The sequence below is a fragment of the Pomacea canaliculata genome, linkage group LG6 (genome assembly GCF_003073045.1).
Source record: "Pomacea canaliculata isolate SZHN2017 linkage group LG6, ASM307304v1, whole genome shotgun sequence".
Classification (NCBI taxonomy): Eukaryota; Metazoa; Mollusca; class Gastropoda; order Architaenioglossa; family Ampullariidae; genus Pomacea; species Pomacea canaliculata.
In genome coordinates, this window is record NC_037595.1 from 18,200,603 (window position 1) to 18,218,323 (window position 17,721).

General features: G+C 34.5%; 1 protein-coding gene across 1 annotated transcript; it reads right to left on the bottom strand.

Annotated features, from left to right (window-relative positions):
• Positions 1-533: 533 nt before the first annotated feature.
• Positions 534-17,464, bottom strand: LOC112566911 (poly [ADP-ribose] polymerase 14-like). Its single transcript, XM_025243338.1, has 26 exons — positions 17,233-17,464; positions 14,337-15,844; positions 13,874-13,934; positions 13,473-13,646; positions 12,860-13,003; positions 12,298-12,363; positions 11,297-11,482; positions 10,708-10,887; positions 10,223-10,369; positions 9,898-9,963; positions 9,611-9,796; positions 8,967-9,146; positions 8,433-8,576; positions 8,054-8,119; positions 7,684-7,869; positions 6,674-6,913; positions 6,142-6,255; positions 5,396-5,461; positions 4,873-5,058; positions 4,336-4,566; positions 3,918-4,093; positions 3,142-3,336; positions 2,603-2,816; positions 2,069-2,226; positions 1,503-1,677; positions 534-1,300 (listed from the first exon to the last, which is right to left on the bottom strand). Exons 2-26 carry the CDS (start codon positions 15,825-15,827, stop codon positions 1,023-1,025), a joined length of 5,310 nt encoding a protein of 1,769 aa, XP_025099123.1. The 5' UTR covers positions 15,828-15,844; positions 17,233-17,464; the 3' UTR covers positions 534-1,022.
• Positions 17,465-17,721: the final 257 nt, after the last annotated feature.

The following is a 17,721-nucleotide window of genomic DNA, read 5'->3' on the forward strand; positions in this document are numbered from 1 at the left end:
TTAGCGAAAGTATCGACAAAATTAAGCCTTGCTCAAAGTGTTTTGTAGAAAACTAAGTAAAGTAAAGAAAATAAAAGTATATCAGATCTCAAGATTACATTTTATGAACAACTACTAACGTGTTCATTATAGACAAAAGGTTACGGAAACTTAATGTATTACCACTTTTTTTCCCTCAGAATTCGAAACAAAAATACATGGATCTGTGATTTAAACATATCGAAACAATAAAAGATTTAATAAATAGCATGCAATGTATTTAAATTGATATGTATAGAATAAGAAGAAACAACATTTAAACAATTTTGCGTAGAAAGATAACTATACAACTACAAGGCATTAGTTTAAATGGATAATGACAGGCTCAATTAAAGTATGAGTATGCATATCCAGTTTTTAAATGTTATAATTATTATAATGAAATCCTGAAGTTATATAAATAAAATATCTGAAAATGCACAAGAAAGTTAATAGTATTACATTGAATTCAGTAACTTTTGTTCGAAGTTCTGAAATATACATTTTATCGAATGTGCTACTCTAAATTGTAAAGTGAGTTTATTTTGTAACTAATATGCATTAGTGTGCTTTATTATAACATCTAGGCTGCTGTTTTCTATAAGAACATACATTAACAAATATGTCTTGAGAATTACAAATTCTTTGCAAAGTAATATTCTTACATCTTTCAAGATGGAGTCGTTACTGCCATTGTCGGGTGTATGCTTGCGCGAGGGGTCAAAGACACATTATGCAGGATTTGTTAACAGTTAACATTAGTGAATGTCTACTGTCCTTTAATGTTGTAGATCTTTCCTTTGCGTGGAGAACGGCAGAATGCACACACACACACACACAAATACACAAATACATGTAAAGCACATTAGTATCATTTCACAGGTTGCGTACAAAGATCTCTGTCATCTTATGAATAAACACGGTTTATATCACATCAGTGGTCTTCAAGAATTCATACTTATCCTGATCATTTTGTTGATACTTCAGGACTGACTATCAGAAGCCTACTGGAAAACAATCAGATATTCTGGGTAAGCCTGTGAGTCGTGGAAGATGATATACATTTCCGGATTGTCTTCATCGTTTGTGGCAGAGTCGTATGTGATGTCGTCGTCGCGACGAGGCAGAAATTTCATTTGATCCGTCCCTTTAAGGGCATACCCCACTAAGACTTTGCACTGGTAAATGTATCTTCTTCCAACCGAATCAGGCGGAGAATACTGGCCATGCATAGAGTAACTGGATCTGACAGCAAAATAAACGCCTTGTCCATATAGTGCGGCTAGAAAAAAAGAAGTTACTGAATTAGTGTATTTTTCATAAACTAATACTATACCTTTGTCGTAACAAACATAACATATAGCAGTGAGAATCCCATAAAGGACAATCAAAGTTGTTGTTTGTATTTTGCATTTACATAATTATTGACATTGTTGACAGTAACAAGTCAATCAAAGTTTTTTTTTAATTTAATCATCACTTACCGTTTTTGCCACAAAAGCTGCGGTTGAAGCCATAGCGATTAATATTTCGAATTGCTCCATTTGCGGTTCCGTGCCACAAAGTTTTCTCTGAATGCATTCCTTTGTTCTGCTTTTCCATTTGGGCCTTCTTAGCAAGATACTGAATGTACAGCTCGGGGTTTTGTACGCGCACGATCTGAAGTAGATAGTATTTCATATAAATATGTGCTATTAAGTAAATTAGTAGTACAATAGTTAATTATCTATTCCAAGGAAAAACGAGAAGAAAGAGTTGTCAAGGATACTGATATCAACTATAAAGTTATTAGCATTTTGACGTGTTGATGGAGTATTTTTGCGAGCATCTGACGATAGTTAAAATCCTCAGAATTTTACTTTTGCTCTGTTTGTAATTTCTTTTATTTACGCGCTTTGAGCAAACATAAAAAAAACCAAAAACTAATACGATGATGATGAAAAAGAAAGAAAAAAGAAGAAAGGTGAATAGCGTTTGATTCATTTTCTGTCAGTGTAAGTGAAAAGACAAGTGCTAGCGTCCTGTGTTAAATTAACCCTTTGTTACTTACTGTAAGCAGAGATAAGACTCCTTCTGCAGTCTTTAGAAAATTATTTCGCACTCTTTGATACTCAGTACACCAGTGTGGAAGATGCACGCGCTTAAGATCTTCCCCAACACCATGTACTTCCCATTCTTCTGGCAGGAGACTTGAGAAGCTGGCTCCACCTGGACATAAGAAACATTATCCGTACCATTATTCGTTAATCTTCAGTCGTCATAACAACAATTACTCTGATAATAGTACATTTCAAATACTACGAAGCATGCTTCGTTTATAATTTTCTTAGTTCTTAATCTGGTTTTTCTTCGACATATGAAACTAGAGAGTTTCTGACTGACTAAATTATTTCAGTTGTTTTTAAAAATGATGCGAAACTAATGGGCCATGGTCAATGGTTTAAATTTAGAAAAAAAAAATAGTTTTAGTTACTTTAACATAATCAGTGGAAGCTATGGTTATGAATAGGTTATCTTTTATAGCTGAAACTGAGAAACAGCAGAAATTCTACTTGTACATACTTCGAAGAAAAATGGTTAGTACCTTTTATTATTTCTTTTCTCATGATCCTGACGCCGTCATATGGATTTCTTTTGTCGTATTTCTTCATCTCCGTAAAATTAAGGACGAAAGACTGGTCGTTGTCAGAAGACTCCAGTGTTTCACTATTCTGCTCATTCTGAAAGGCATGGAAGGCCTCCTCTATAGCAAGGTTCTCTCTCCCTCCAAATGCTTTCCACCCAGTTCCACTGGTTTTCTATTGCATAAAATAGTTTCAATACATATCAGCTATCAAATTGGTTCTCAAAGGCATATTAATAAACAACATTTGCTTCAAGTAATTGTTCTCTGTTTAAGAGAGCTTAAAACAAACTGTATAACAATAACTTTTTCAGTTGAGACTGTATAATGTATCATTGTTCCTTTTATCATTTAACGGGAAACTTCTCTCTGATTTGGAGCTTTTCTTCAGATTGTTTCCTTACAGGGACCGACGGACCGTTAAGCTAATGATTAGCAGAACTACAGAGAGCTACACAAAAACACAATCACTAGTCTAAGACTTGTTATGGAATATTTACCTCAAAATAGTGCCATTGGACAAGGTTTGCCATCATAGTCTCCTGTCGCTGTCGTTCTCTTTCCTTGACGAGAGTTTTGATTCTCTCTCTACATCTTTTAACATCCTCAGTTAAGCCTTTCAGCACGACGACTCCTGCTGCTTTCTTCTGGATGTCCACGTTTAAAGACTTACATAGCTCCATTACTTGTTCCAGCTTACTCAAAAAGAAAAAAAAAAGAAACCGAATATAATACTTCTAGATGTATAGTGTATTAAAACTGAACGATAACTATCACATTAGGATGATAATTTTAAATTTTACAATTTCAAAAGAAAACAAAGTACATCGCTCTATTGGATTCCTTGAATGTGTATAATGTCTCATCTAATGTTTCTAAGCCAAAGTTTGAAGTTGGTTTGCTCTGATAATGTACATAGTCTTTCCGTTATCTAGGCAACAGACCGACTGCATTTGCGAAACGTCTTTCTTCCCCCTTTTCAAGAGTAGACAGTCTGCTAAATGAATGTAGCTCTATTTTACTCCATTTAGTTAATACAAATAAAAAGATTAAAAATTGATGCGCATAGTTCTATTGGGCCAGTTAATATACATATTCATCCTAAGCTTTGTTTTTGTAAACCGGATTATTCGGCAATATATTAGCACTTTCTTTATTTGTTGAATTTTACATGATCATTTAAATACTAAAAAAGACACTAATGACAGCCCTATGGACAGTGCACGCAAATTCTCATTTGTATATCTAATTACAGCTCTGTAGCTACAGCAGTTACCTCTCCAGGTGATAATTTGTTAACATTTTTTATCTCCCTGCAGTCATACTTGGCGTCGACAAAGTCGTACAATGCTTTGCAAAATTCCGCTTTTCTTGCCTGGTTTGTTGAGAAAATATAGAGCTTAAACACATCCGGCGTGTTCCTGCTGGAGTTGCTAGCATTTCCAATCTTTTCTGAAACAGTGATGTTTATTTTTGTTCTATTTTAACATTTAAAACAAGAAATTGACAATGTGTTAACAGCCACATGAAAAGGAAGCATTGGCCTGTTAAAAGGTGAAAAAATTAGAAATGTTTTAAGAACATTAAGAAACTAACCTACACGTAGTATAATGTCAGTAAAATTATATCTTTATTCCGTGGGACAACTAAAGAATAACTGATTTATTTGTATTCATAAGAAGTATTAGCTGCACCTATGGCACGGGGATGTTGCTTTTTCTCGGGCCCATCTTTGCCGGACATGCTTAATTTTTCAGCAGCATCTTCTTGCTTTTCTTGTCCCAGAACATCCCTGAACGTCTTCATCGTAGCACTGTCAACCACAACCACTGTCACATACCGAAGTGTTTTCAGGGTTGGTCTTTGAACGCATAGTGCGTTGGCCAGAGCTTGTGCCGACTCAGATGGCGACAGTTGACAGGCTCCTAAGAAAAACAAATACACACAGAACTCAAAGCAGTGTGGAGGAGATGGCGACATTCGCCCTATGACACTGACCTTTCACGACATTATTTAGTAAACATCTTTGGTAAAATTCACTTTTTAAAATAAGGCAAGCACACTAAAATATTTTTTTCAAGACAAGAGTAAGAGCCTGGTCACTCAGAATTTTCTATAAAATAAAACAAAAACGATATATATATATATAAGTTAAACATTGGTAATAGGACTAATTGCCATATGAGTAAAAGGAAAAATTGGAGAAGAAAAGATAAAAAAAAAACTCGTACCTGTGCCAAGTGCTGGCACAGCAAGGGAGTGGAATCCTAGTCTTTCCGCTTCTTGCAGCGCTGCTGTGTAGGCCTTCTCCCAATCGTTATATTTTGAGTAAAACATGGCATCTATGTGCAAAATATGTTTGCACTTAAGTTTGTATGCTGAGGTCACTACTATTTTGTGTTGAATCATCTCTGAAACTGATATTGATATAAAAGGTTAATGAGTTATTATGTATCTATTTTATTATTTCATTCAGACCCTCTATGTCTTCATACAATGCTTGAGTTAGGACGATTCTATGCGTTTATTTTTAGTGCATTTGACAAAACACACAAATGATTTTTATGGGGTTTGTTGAATGAGAGAGAAGGTGAAGACATAATTGTATGCAGTGACATGTATCTCGGAGAGAGATCTAAGATATTGTTACGATATCATAAACTTTTAGTATAACCAACGAGTATTGTATAAAGAGTGAGACCTATCCCAATGGAACAGAAAAAGCAACAGAAGAGACTGCGAATGTTTACTCACGCTTGCTGTTGCACTCACGTTGAAGAGCTTCTCCACACTTCGCTTTCAGGATTTTACAAACAGCTCCTGAGTTGATAAACAGGTGTTTTATGTGGTCTTTTGTAATAAGCTTAATGTTGAAGTATATTAAGGCTAACTGACACTGACATAAAAGCTGACGCAGCAAAAATCTATTTCCATTTATTTTTATTATTAAAAATAGGTAACAAACGTAAGGATGGAGTTCACAGCTAAAAATATTAACATATGAAACAAATAATGAAGAATATATTCATACATAAAAAGAAGAAAAGAAAGTCAAGGAAAGATCGATTAAACTAACAGAGGAAAAATGAGTTAGATAATTTTTGAGATGAAATCATAGAAATTATACGAATATAATAGCCTATTTAGCATACTTGTTGATTAGAGAAATAAATTGAAGAGATAATATTAGATTTGTGTTTACATATTTAGGTAACAATAAATCGGAACAGACTCTGCGCTGTTTAATCATGTGAAACATATTACAAATATTGATGCATAGACATAATTTCTTTCCAAATGCAAATGTTTGCGGTAGATGATTTTACTGATCATCAATATCACATTAAAATTCAATATAGCAACAACAAAGTAATAAATACTGTATTCCAATGCAAATTGATATTGTTATTAACGGCTTTACATTTCTGTAAGTAAATTTTATTGTAATTGTCTTGAATAATCCAGTATGAATAATGATAATACAAAACAAAGGGACCAACCTTGAGTGAAATCGAAATCCGGGTTGGCACTATTAACTATAGCGTCAACTTTTTCTTCTGTAATATCTCCTTGTTTGATGGAGATATGAACACCTTCATTTTCTGCATTAATACCTGCATAAATATAGTTCCGTTTGTTAAATCTTGAAATCAAAGATTGTTTTATACGCGTACCTAGGCTGCTAATGCCACTTTTTTACGTATTATTATGTTTATTGAGACGAAAATGTTGTGTGTAAGCAGTCAGAAGAAACTGTGATAAACACCACATATACAAAATTTTAACACAATTATAGTTTTTCAAAGATATATAAACGAAATTTTAATAACAATTTTCTAAAGAGAAAATAATTAAAATAAGATACTGAAGAATGATATCGCTCAATCCATTTTTCAGATCGTGGAATAGTAATGCAGTAGAACATTGATGAATGACAGTTATTATTTCTTAATGTTCTAAGAGTGATGGTCAACATTAAATGGATAACTGCTCAGGGAAAATAACATCTTGTTCACACAATTTCATGCTTACTTGATGTTTTTATGACACTTGGCTTCTCGTTTAACCTCAGACCATCAATGAACGCCTGTTGTTTGTCACTGTCACTCAGAACCACTGTCACAGCTCGCAGTGTCTTCAGAGTTTGTTTCTGAGAAGTTAGTGCGTTCACCAATGCACGAGCAGAATCAGACGGCGACCAATCGCATTCTTTTGTCTCATGAAACAGGTTATTGAAGAAGATGGAGGAAAATCGAGATGGCTGAGAATTTTCTGAAAAAAAGGCGTGGGTAATATTTTAATTTATACAAATTTCAGATCATTAGTTATGAGCATTAATATTGTCACACTATCCTTTCTTGCCATTTTATTTGTTAAAATTAAAATTGATGTTTCAATCCCGTTATCGATCGTTATAATGATCGTAATACTTAAAATCAACCTGAAGCAGCTTTTCAGCTTTAGACTAGAACAGTTCCTGGCAAATTGCTTCCTGAAGAATACTTTCAAATATCATCTTTAAGGCAATGATTATAATTCATTAAACAGAAATTGTTATAATTGCCATTTTTTCGTATTACTGAGGTCTGGTTGTTATTTACTTAATAATTGAGTAAATCTAGATAAAAATGTAATTAAGAGTCTAACATTTTATAACCTGTAAAACATTAAAAATAGTATTATTTCTACAAATATTAATTTGTACAAATACATCGCTAATAGGCTAGTACATGCGAATTGATAGATGGAGTGGTAATGACCGCCATAGTAGAAACGAAACTTAAACCTGTCAACACTTTGAATTCCAGATGTATTTATTTCTCTTTCTATCATCAGGAAACTAATATGACTATCATAAATAATAAAATCACAAAAAGAAACAAAATAGGTGTGTTGACCAAAAGTATTTTGCAGTATAAACCAGATTTATAAATTACTGGAAAAACAGCCTCATATAAACATTTATTGAAATTAGGTAGAAAAAGTAAAGAAAATCTTCCAAAAACGCGAAACACTTCTGATGACTTTAGTTTTTGTCTTACCTGTTCCAAGTGCTGGCACAGCAACAGAATGGAAACCTGACTTTTCTGCTTCCTGTAGTACTGCTGTGTAAGCGTTTTGCCAGTCGTTAGACTTTGAGTAGAACTCATCATCTAAGTGAACAATATGTTTGCACTTGAGATTAGGTGCTAAAGTCACTATCATCTTGTGTTCCCGCATGTCTGCAACTAATCAAGGTGTGTACACGGCGTTAGAAGTCAGACAACTATAGTACTGGGGTATTATAAAATTTATTGTGTTGGAATACATTATTAAGAACCGAGAATTTTCCAAAATATCTTGTATAATGGAATGGTATGATTAACATTCAAAATGTCTATTGAACATAAAAAATATAAACTGTTTACTTACGTTTGCTTTTACACTCTCGTTGAAGAGCTTCTCCGGATTTTGCTTTCAGTATTTTAGAAACGGCTCCTAATTAATACAATAAAAGTTGTGAAAATGTTATTAATTTGCTATTTCAACTTCGATTTCTCAGGATGACTATTTTATACTCATATAATTATAGGGGCACGTAAGAAAGAGAGTAAAATATATAAAATGCTAGACAAAAGTACAGTTTATATTTTATTTTAAAATTGACCATGTGTCCCAAGCAAGAGAGGAATTGAATAAAACCCGAGAAATCACAAACCACAACTTAAATGCGTTGATATTACACTGATGGCTTCATGTATTTTTAATTATTTAAATTATAATTCAAAAACAAATTAAAAAAATTCCTTGCCTTGAGTAAAGCGTAAAGACGGACTGGCGCTAGTAACAATAGCATCTACCTCCTCCTCTGTAATATCGCCTTGCTTGATGGTTAGATGAACACCGGCAACATCCATGCTGGCATCCAACTGTATTGTGTGTGGGAGAGAAACTGCTGACATACCTCTTTATGTTACTTGGTCTATTTTCTTTAATCATCGTGCTTCAATGTTAACACATCAAAGTTTGGTTATTTTGCATACAATATCGTAAAACTAACTTTGAGCTAAATGTTTAGTTACACTATAAGAATAGATAAATTTAACCCCATCTTAAGATAAACAAAATAACATTATTTTATGCCTGAAATGTAGAGGATAAAAAGAAGAGTTTGGTTAAAAAAATATCCTTGTACTTTGAGAATATACAATACTTTTTTGTGTTAACCAGCTGTGTTAATAAGTAACTTGTTTTGATAGGTTATATCTTGCTTAATAGCCCAAAAGACATTGATAAAGATATTAAGAGATATTTAATTGCATGTATGGGTGTATATCATGCTTACGTGCTTTTTGGAGGGCAGTTTGCTTCTCTACTAATCGCAAAACATCCACGAACGCCTGCACCGTGGCGGGGTCAATCACAACCACTGCCACTCTCTGCAATGTTCTTGGTGTTTGTTCATTAGCAGCCAGAGCCTTAACCAGAGCTTTTGCTGAGTCAGATGGCGACAACTGACAGGCTCCTGCGCCATAAGAAATATATTTTAACATTATAGGTTGAAGAAATCGCTATTGCAATAAGAAATATTTCAATATTGACATTCCATACGCATATGTTTTGGTACAAAAAATAATACAAATATATACAGTAGTAAAAATCATATGTCATCGAACAATTTGTTATTATAACACTAGTATTATGTCTTGATTACTAATCAGTAAATGTGTAGTATAGCTGCCGTAAAAATTGTGCACCAAATGAATACAATGCATTCCTGTTATTTTTCACACCTCATAACGATGTAGGACTTCGTAAGTTTTCAACGGTTAAAGATGTATGTCTAATCACCAATGATTAATGACGCCTTTACTTGTGATGGTGACAATAAAAACATTACCACAATGAGGATAATGACGACGACTATGATGATGATGATGATGATGATGATGAGGAGGAGGAGGAGGAGGAGGAGGATAAATCGCTTACCTGTTCCAAGTGCTGGAAGAGCAATGGAAGCAAAACCTGTTTTCTCTGCTTCCTCCAGCACTGCTGTGTAAGCCTTTTCCCAGTCGCTGTACATCAAGTAAAAGACAACATCAATGTGTACAATATGTTTGCACTTTAGGTTGTACGCTGAGGTCACTATCCTCTTGTGCTGGCGCATGTCTGCAACTGAAACAGGACCTCAGTCAAAACTTAACATTCAATGTCTAGTATGTACAAAAATAGAAGGTATTTATCAAATACAGAACACTTTTGCAATGTATACTCACGCTTGTTATTGCATTCGCGTTGAAGAGCTTCTCCGCACTTTTCTTTCAGAATTTTAGAAATAGCTCCTGTGTGAAACATAAAAGAGCTCAACATGTCACTATTTTCTTATTTAACAACTAAAGAATTAATTCATCTCACTTGCACTTCATTCTTTAGTAACCCTATCAGGCCTTAATGTGTTAGAAGTTGAATGTAATTCATTTTCCCACCATATGTGTTATCTGATTGTACTGTGTGAAGTGCAGCAAATTAGTCTTAAGTTCTTCTTGAAAGATAAATTACTATCCAATGTTGTGAAAATAATTAAAAGACAAATAGACTGACCTTTAGTGAAGTCAAAATCCGAGTTGGCGCTAGTAACAATAGCATCAACCTCTTCCTCTGTAATGTCCCCTTGCTTGATAGTTAGCTGGACACCGCCAACATCAGTACTGAATCCTACATTCATTTCTTGTGGCGGCTCGAAAAGGTCTGACAGAAACATATTAACTCCAGTATATTTGTATGTCAAACATTCTTCTTTTAGTTGAGATTTTTCTCTCAATATCAATACCCTTATAACAGGTAAGGTAAGTGTTAAGCACTTGATTTGCTTCAGAAAACAGACAACTCATTGTTTGTTTAATAATGATAGTCACTATAATTTCTAAGCGATAAAATAAATTAGGATCATAAAGGTATTGTAATATTGTTATCTTTTCAAGTGACAATATTTTTTATGTCTTAATACAGATGTAATACGAATAGTATTTATTCTATACCTACTTAAATACCAAAAGATTATTTAAACACATTTTTGTCCTACTTACCTACTATTTCAAATGCGTCTTCCTTTGCTTTTAAACTCAAAATATCAATGAACGCCTGTGCTGTCTCCTCGTCAGTCACAACCACGGTCACGTGCTGCAGGGTCTTCATTGTTTGTTGATGGGTGGTGAGTGCGTTGGCGAGTGCGCGAGCAGAGTGACGTGGAAACAGCTGACATGCTCCTGTGGCATAACAGTTCTCTTTCTTTCAGAAGATAGTAGTAAAAGTTGTATTACCATAAACACTTTTTTTTAAAGAAAAAGCTTACAAATAACACCATAAGTTTGTTTATATAAAAAATGTACATAATGTCCAGATATCTTTAAGCATCCGCAACTAAAAACACTGTCTGACCTATGCGTGCGTATTTTAACCTTTGATGTTTCAGTCTTTAAAGCTTTATGTCAGCATGTAGTTAATTTGTTCAATAATGAAAACAGCAAGATGATGATATTGATGATGATGATGATGATGATGATGATGATGATGATGATGAGGAAGAGGAGGAGGAGGAGGAGGAGGAGGAGGATGGGGTTGATGGCGTGGGATGGTAAGAAGGCACAAGGTGGAGGAAGGAGTTTCATTACTCACCTGTTCCAATGGCTGGTACAGCGATGGAATGCAATCCCTTTTTCTCTGTTTCCACCAGTACTGCTCTATATGCTTTTTCCCAATTGTTCGATTTCACATAAAACTCACCATCTATGTGTACAATGTGTCTGCACTTTAAATTAGGTGCTGAAGTCATTACTACTTTATGCTTACGCATATCTGCAACTGAATTTATGATACAATTATAATTAACTATTGTAAATAAACAATATTTATTTTCTATAAAATATCAAATAATAAAATATTTAGTATCTGGATTTTAATCCTTGAGATTACAACAAAGCGAGGTGATATCCTAATTTGCAAAGTTGTAGAGAACCCATAGTTAGCATCTTTATTTCTGAGAATAATGAGTGGCTAGGTGGGGGGGGGGGGGCTGGTGTTTTACGCGGTGTCAGCAACTCAGGCTATATTACGGCAAGCAGCCAGCCCTGTAAACAGATGCCACGTGCAGAGAAAGAACAGCGTGCCCGAGACGAGAAATGAACTCAGGGCAGCAAACCTTCACTGTATTGGTGACAGGCGCTAACAGCGCTAACCGTTGCGCCATCGGGCCGCTCAATGAGTGCTAGGTGACAGGCTAGGAAATTTACTGAAAATGAAAGAAAGTAAATAAACAAAAATATTTACTAGCAATTCTTAATCATTGGGTTGCTGCGTTGATATATATTTTTAAAACATTTACTAGATGAGACGGTGGTTTTAAGGCGAATATTTATCTGGATTACCTATGTGTCCTCACCTAGCAATATTTTAAACTGTTTTAGTTAACATTTTCTGTTCCAAGCAGAGTAGCTAATGCAATCATTTGAAATAATTTTTTGTTAAGTAGCAAGAAGGAATGCACGGTAGCTATGAAGTAAAGGTTTTTACATATTAGATCGTTTTAATCTACTGTCAAATAATAAAAGAGACAATAGTAAATGTGAAACAATAAAATGTGGCTACAGCAATAATACACAATGTCAATGTTTACTGACGTTTGCTGCTGCACTCGCTTTGAAGACCTTCTCCGCACTTTGTTCTCAGATTTTTTGAAACAGCTCCTTGATGAAATAATACAGTGTTTACAAATATTAAACACTTACTAGAAACAAAACACTAGTGCGTTTAAATGTATCATTTACTTTGGTGTGTTATCGATATGCTAACTAAGAAAAAAACTAAAAGAGTTCTGACCCTCGAAAAGAAATTACATTTTAAGAATTGTTTATTCTAGAATTAATTGTAAGTAAAGCTTTTTATATACCTATAACTCCGCTACTTCGCGGATTTTCACCTATCACGTCGGTTTTTGGAGCGTAACCCCCGAGAAAGATGAGCGATTACTGTATTATTATTATTTAAAGTCGTTAATAACTAAAAGCTTCCTTTAACAACCAAAAGTAAACCCAGTACATTTAAAAGGATAAAATTACATTTTGTAAACTATTAAAATTAAAGGTGGGTAACGCTACACACTTCTGGTCAGTATCAAAATTGTTTAAAAATTCGGATCAAAATCCAGTCTTATAAAATATATCGCTCAGCAAAGTGACTAACCGAGGGTTAAGTCGAAGTTTTGATTGGCGCTTATAACAATAGCGTCTACGTCTTCTTCTGTGATATCACCCTGCTTGATGATTAGATGAACCTCACCAAAATCAATGCGGTGTTCTCGATGCATCTGTAGTGGCTTGCAAACTGCTGAAAATTACACATAGTCTTCCATTTTTTGATGTTGGTGGTGGCGGTGGTCATCATGATGATGATATTACAAATATACTATTATAGAAAATACACATGCAACATATTTATCTGTATAAATATATTGTAACATGAAATCATTATGATTTAATGTAGAGAAAAGCTCAAATGGACTTCGACTAATCTATTTAATAATGTAGTTTCTTTCTAAGAAGTAACAACAACATTATTACTTGTGATATTTATTTGACGTTCGTGCAACATAAAACTAAATGCGCTCAGAACATGAGTTCTTATCACACTAGTAAACAGAATTGTTAGCACCAAGATAAAAATTGCAATTTTTATTGATAATAAAACTATTTTCTTACCTGAGCTTATTTGATTTTCGAAAAAGTGCATAAATTTATCACATAATTTTTTCTCGGTAGAAAGATATTTTTTTTCAGTAAGCCAAAAGTCGACTCACTTGTCTTTGCAGCTGTATCAAGCTTCCTTTCTGATCTCAGAACATCAATGAACGCGCACACAGCTGCACTGTCATTCAAAACCACTGTAAGTGATCGCAGGGTGGTTAGTCTTTGTTTCTGTGTGGTCAGTGCACTAAGTAGAGCTCGTGCCGAGTCAGATGGTAACACCTTACCTTACAATATTCACAAAGCTACACTATACTTACTGCTAATAGCACTCAGCACAAAAAATGGGAATTATCTATTTTTACTCAAATTAATAATGATAATAATTTTTTAAAAAACCCTGAGTGTCTGTATATAATTCTAGAAAAACCTAGAGAAGGAAAGAGTGCAGGATAATTTCTTTACGTGATTATTTCATTTCATTATAAGATTGAAAAGGCAGAATTCAACCCACCATCTTGCTGTAGTCTTTCTGCTGTAACTGTTTCTTTTACTGGCTGATTTGTAGCCACAATCTGCAGGTGTAAAGCGTAAGTTTATTTAAGTAGTTTTTATATATGATATATAAATTAAAGAAGAAAGTAGATGAATAACCCTTTTTTCTATTGTCTAGTTTTTACTAACATGTTTAATTTAATCTAAATGCATATTTAGTGGTTTTCATAATTCATATTAGTCACTTTGGTTCACAAATCATAAAGCAACAAAAATCGAGCTTCTTAAACGAAAATGAATACTTTTTATACAACCAAGAGTTTATTTAGAGCTGTGATAATTGATTTCCTTGCTAGTTTTTTCCCCTTTTTTTCTACAATACTAAAAAGTCATAGTTATTATTGCTTAAAAGTACAGGTTTATTTTTTTCGGTTCTTGGCATTTTTTGACATTGTCGTTTTCAAATCATAAACTTTTCCTACCTTCATTTCTGCTTCCTCTGGTGCTAGCGAAATCACACACTGGTGTGCTCTTGCAGTGAATTCTAGTTCAGTGAGGTTCTTTAAACCTTTGAAGTACAAAACTGTTTCTTGTTTTGTTACTATCTCCTCTGAACACACAATTGTTTTTTCCAGTTCTTCCAGTTTTGTCCTTACAGTTTCAATTCCTTGGTTTGTTCCTTTCACAATAATGTTTCTTTTTTGATTATCCAAATTGATCTCTACTTTTTTTGACTGCTTTTCAACAATGTCGTTCAATCTCTCTTCCCAAAAGAGAGCTAAAAACTTGTGTCGACTAGGAGAAAACCTAAAGACAGTGGTGTACGTTGAATGTTCTGACATAAACATCACAATAGTTTTTTTAACGTCTGGAAAAATGTCACTGAAAGCTGTGATCTTGAGAGCGTGTGGTGTTAAGGTAATACTAAGAAGACCATTGTTTTCTTGAATCAGCTGATTTTTGAGCTGAGTCCATAAAGGCATTTTTATTACCTCCAAAGAAACTTCGTCCAAAGGTAGCGTCTCTTCTGCAAGGGAAAGCTGAATGATCTCAATGGCTTTCTGGAGGTCTGTGCCACGAGCACAGTAGACTTTAACAACGCTTTTAGCTTGCACTTCCCAAGAGGCTACGAGTCCAGACGATGTCAGCTTTTCACGTATACGATTACCAGTGTTTTGATGGGCCAAAATACTAATCTTATCCTCAGTCAGACGAATTTCCAGCATCGATAACGAACGCAACATTTCAAGCATCTTCAGTTGCGCTTCTTTTACATCCGGCGGGAAACCACAAAAAGTTATCTTCCTCTCCTGCTCACGGATATCTACACGAAGTGTGTTGAACTGAGCCATAACTTCGTACTGAAAGGAGGATGTAATCAAAAAATCAACCTCGTGCTGTGAAAGGTCCTTTGTCTCACTCACTTCGCAATTTTTTAAAGCAAATTTGTTTTCTTCATTCTTGACAATGGCATTAATTTTCTCAGCAGTGTCCCCCTCTTTGTCTGTTTGGCTTAAAATTACTAATGAGTGCTCGTCGCTGAGTAGTAGGAGCAAATCGTCTCTGATATCACACGTTTTTACAATTTCTAATACATTAGACCAGATATCTGGAACGACATCTATCCTGTCTATTCTTACCAACTGAAAACAGGTGTCTAACGTGTTAACTACTTTATCTCTCCAAGTTTTAACCAAAATATAAGCTTCAGGTTCTGATTCGTTCAGAGTACAATCAACTTTGAGAGCATCTTCTGTAAGTCTAGCAAAAGCATGGACATTTGAGAGACATTCGTTGAACGATTTCAAAACCGCCGGTGAGCGTTGAAGAAATCGAATTTTGATGTTGCTGCTGACAGACAGTTCCAGTGCTTCAGGAAGCACATACGGGTCTTTTCTGCCTCCAGAAGGTCCAAGACATTCCAGATGAACCCTAACATGAAGTTCTCTTGCTCCAAGCATGTGTCTCTTCATCGCAACACGTTCAGCGACTGTAGACATCAAAATAAAAAAAAAGTTGATTAAATGGCAAAAAAGCATGCAATATTTAGTTTTGATAACTTTTACTATTTTGCATTTGTTTTAAAATTTCATGAAGGTGAATATTGGCAAATGAAATTCAATGCCAAAAGTAGTTGTTTGAAGATGTATTTTTTCTATATATTATTTATATATTATAATATTTCAAATTTCTTCGTTGTCATTTTTCCAATTTTAAAGTGTATATAATATTACATAAACATACACTAAAGTACATAATACACATAAGTCTATATTCATAAAATAATAGTGATTCTCCTCCTCCTTATTGTCGTCGTGGGTTTCCCAGTCACTTAATCCCCAGACACTTCATCCCCGACACTTCATCCCCGACACTTCATCCCCTAGACTTTTAATACCCAGACACTTCATCCCCAGACACTTAATCCCTAAACTAAATCCTTAACTATAAAAATTATGAAGTCAGAGAAAAATTTAATTGAAATTCAAATAATTCAAATTCAAATCATGCTTTTAACTTCAACGTCATTTGAATATCTACAACATTAGTTAAAGTTCATATAAGCTAGTAAATGTAATGTTCATCAACAATATGATATGAAAATAATTGCTGTTAATCAATATGAAAGGTAAGCTAATGATCGGAGGTACAGAAGACGATCCATTGACTCATATCTCTCTACAATGTTGCTAACTCTCCTGGCTAATTCAGCGTATTTCTTCCTTCACAGAGGAAGTGTCTGGGGATTAAAAGTCTAGGGGATGAAGTGTCGGGGATGAAGTGTCTGGGGATTAAGTGACTGGACACCTCGTCGTGGTCGTAGTCATCGTCACTGTCGTCATTATAAAGCAGTTTACCTCCAAGTAACATAAAGTGACCAGGCAAACAAAGCAACAGACTCGTCATAATAATCATCAATGCAGGATTCGAATAGCTCACACTCACACTCGTAAGGAACATGCTATCACCGTGATTAGGAACAAGAAGTAAAACATTAATAATTAAAAGTATTGCAACAAATAAAATGTGATAGGTGCCTTTTGGCGGCCAGCAGCGCTAATGTGGTACCTGACCCCGTGTGACCTTTCCGGTGTTGGTGCACGGTGTGCAAGAATGCGCATGCGCAACGTTTAGATGTAGAGTAAAAAAATCCTGTCATGAGGTAACTTTATCACCGACATAAAATCGCCAAAAATTTAGGTCGACTCGAAATAGCTACAAAGCACGGAACACTTAGTCTTTGTATTTACATATAAGGTGTCCTAAGAGATCCCATGTTATATGTATGCTCAGGTGCAGTACAATCAAATTGTTAAAATGATTTTTCTGGTTTGTGTGGTGAATTTACTGAGAAACAATAAAAACAGTTTTACTTGCCTGCAAAATCCTCAAAGAAGACATACTTGGTTTCTTTTTCGCATGTTTGCACTTTGAGTACTGTGCTACCGCCTGCCTTCGCTGATTCAAAGTAATGAGCAACATCATCATCAGTTGAGTTTGGGTTCAGGTTTTTCACAATAATGCAGTTAGACAGAAGTATCCTTCGCACTTCCAGCTTACATCCAAGAAGCGGCTTTGCTTGACATTTCTTTCGTATTTTAGAAAATACTGTTTTTCAAACAACAGAAATAAACAATCAATTCAAGGTATATAATACAATAGAAGAGACATAAATTTACAATGGTTTTAATAAAAAAATGTAATCAAGAAATTATTCTGCTTATCTCATTTCTTTGAAATAGCTTGAAATAGGAATCTTTTACACAGAAATACGGTTGTTTTAATATTGACTTTTATTTTTTACTATATCCCTCGTTGGGATCCTACTTCTCAAGGTAAGCTTATAAAAAGTTTGAAATATTTTAC

Coding starts and splice junctions, on each gene's coding strand:
- LOC112566911 (XM_025243338.1), bottom strand. CDS start 15,827: ATGAAGAGACACATGCTTGGAGCAAGAGAACTTCATGTTAGGGTTCAT. Junction 12,364..12,859: donor AAACTTCGACTTAACCCTCG/GTTAGTCACTTT, acceptor TATTTCATCAAG/GAGCTGTTTCAAAAAATCTG. Junction 10,888..11,296: donor TGTACCAGCCATTGGAACAG/GTGAGTAATGAA, acceptor GTTATGCCACAG/GAGCATGTCAGCTGTTTCCA.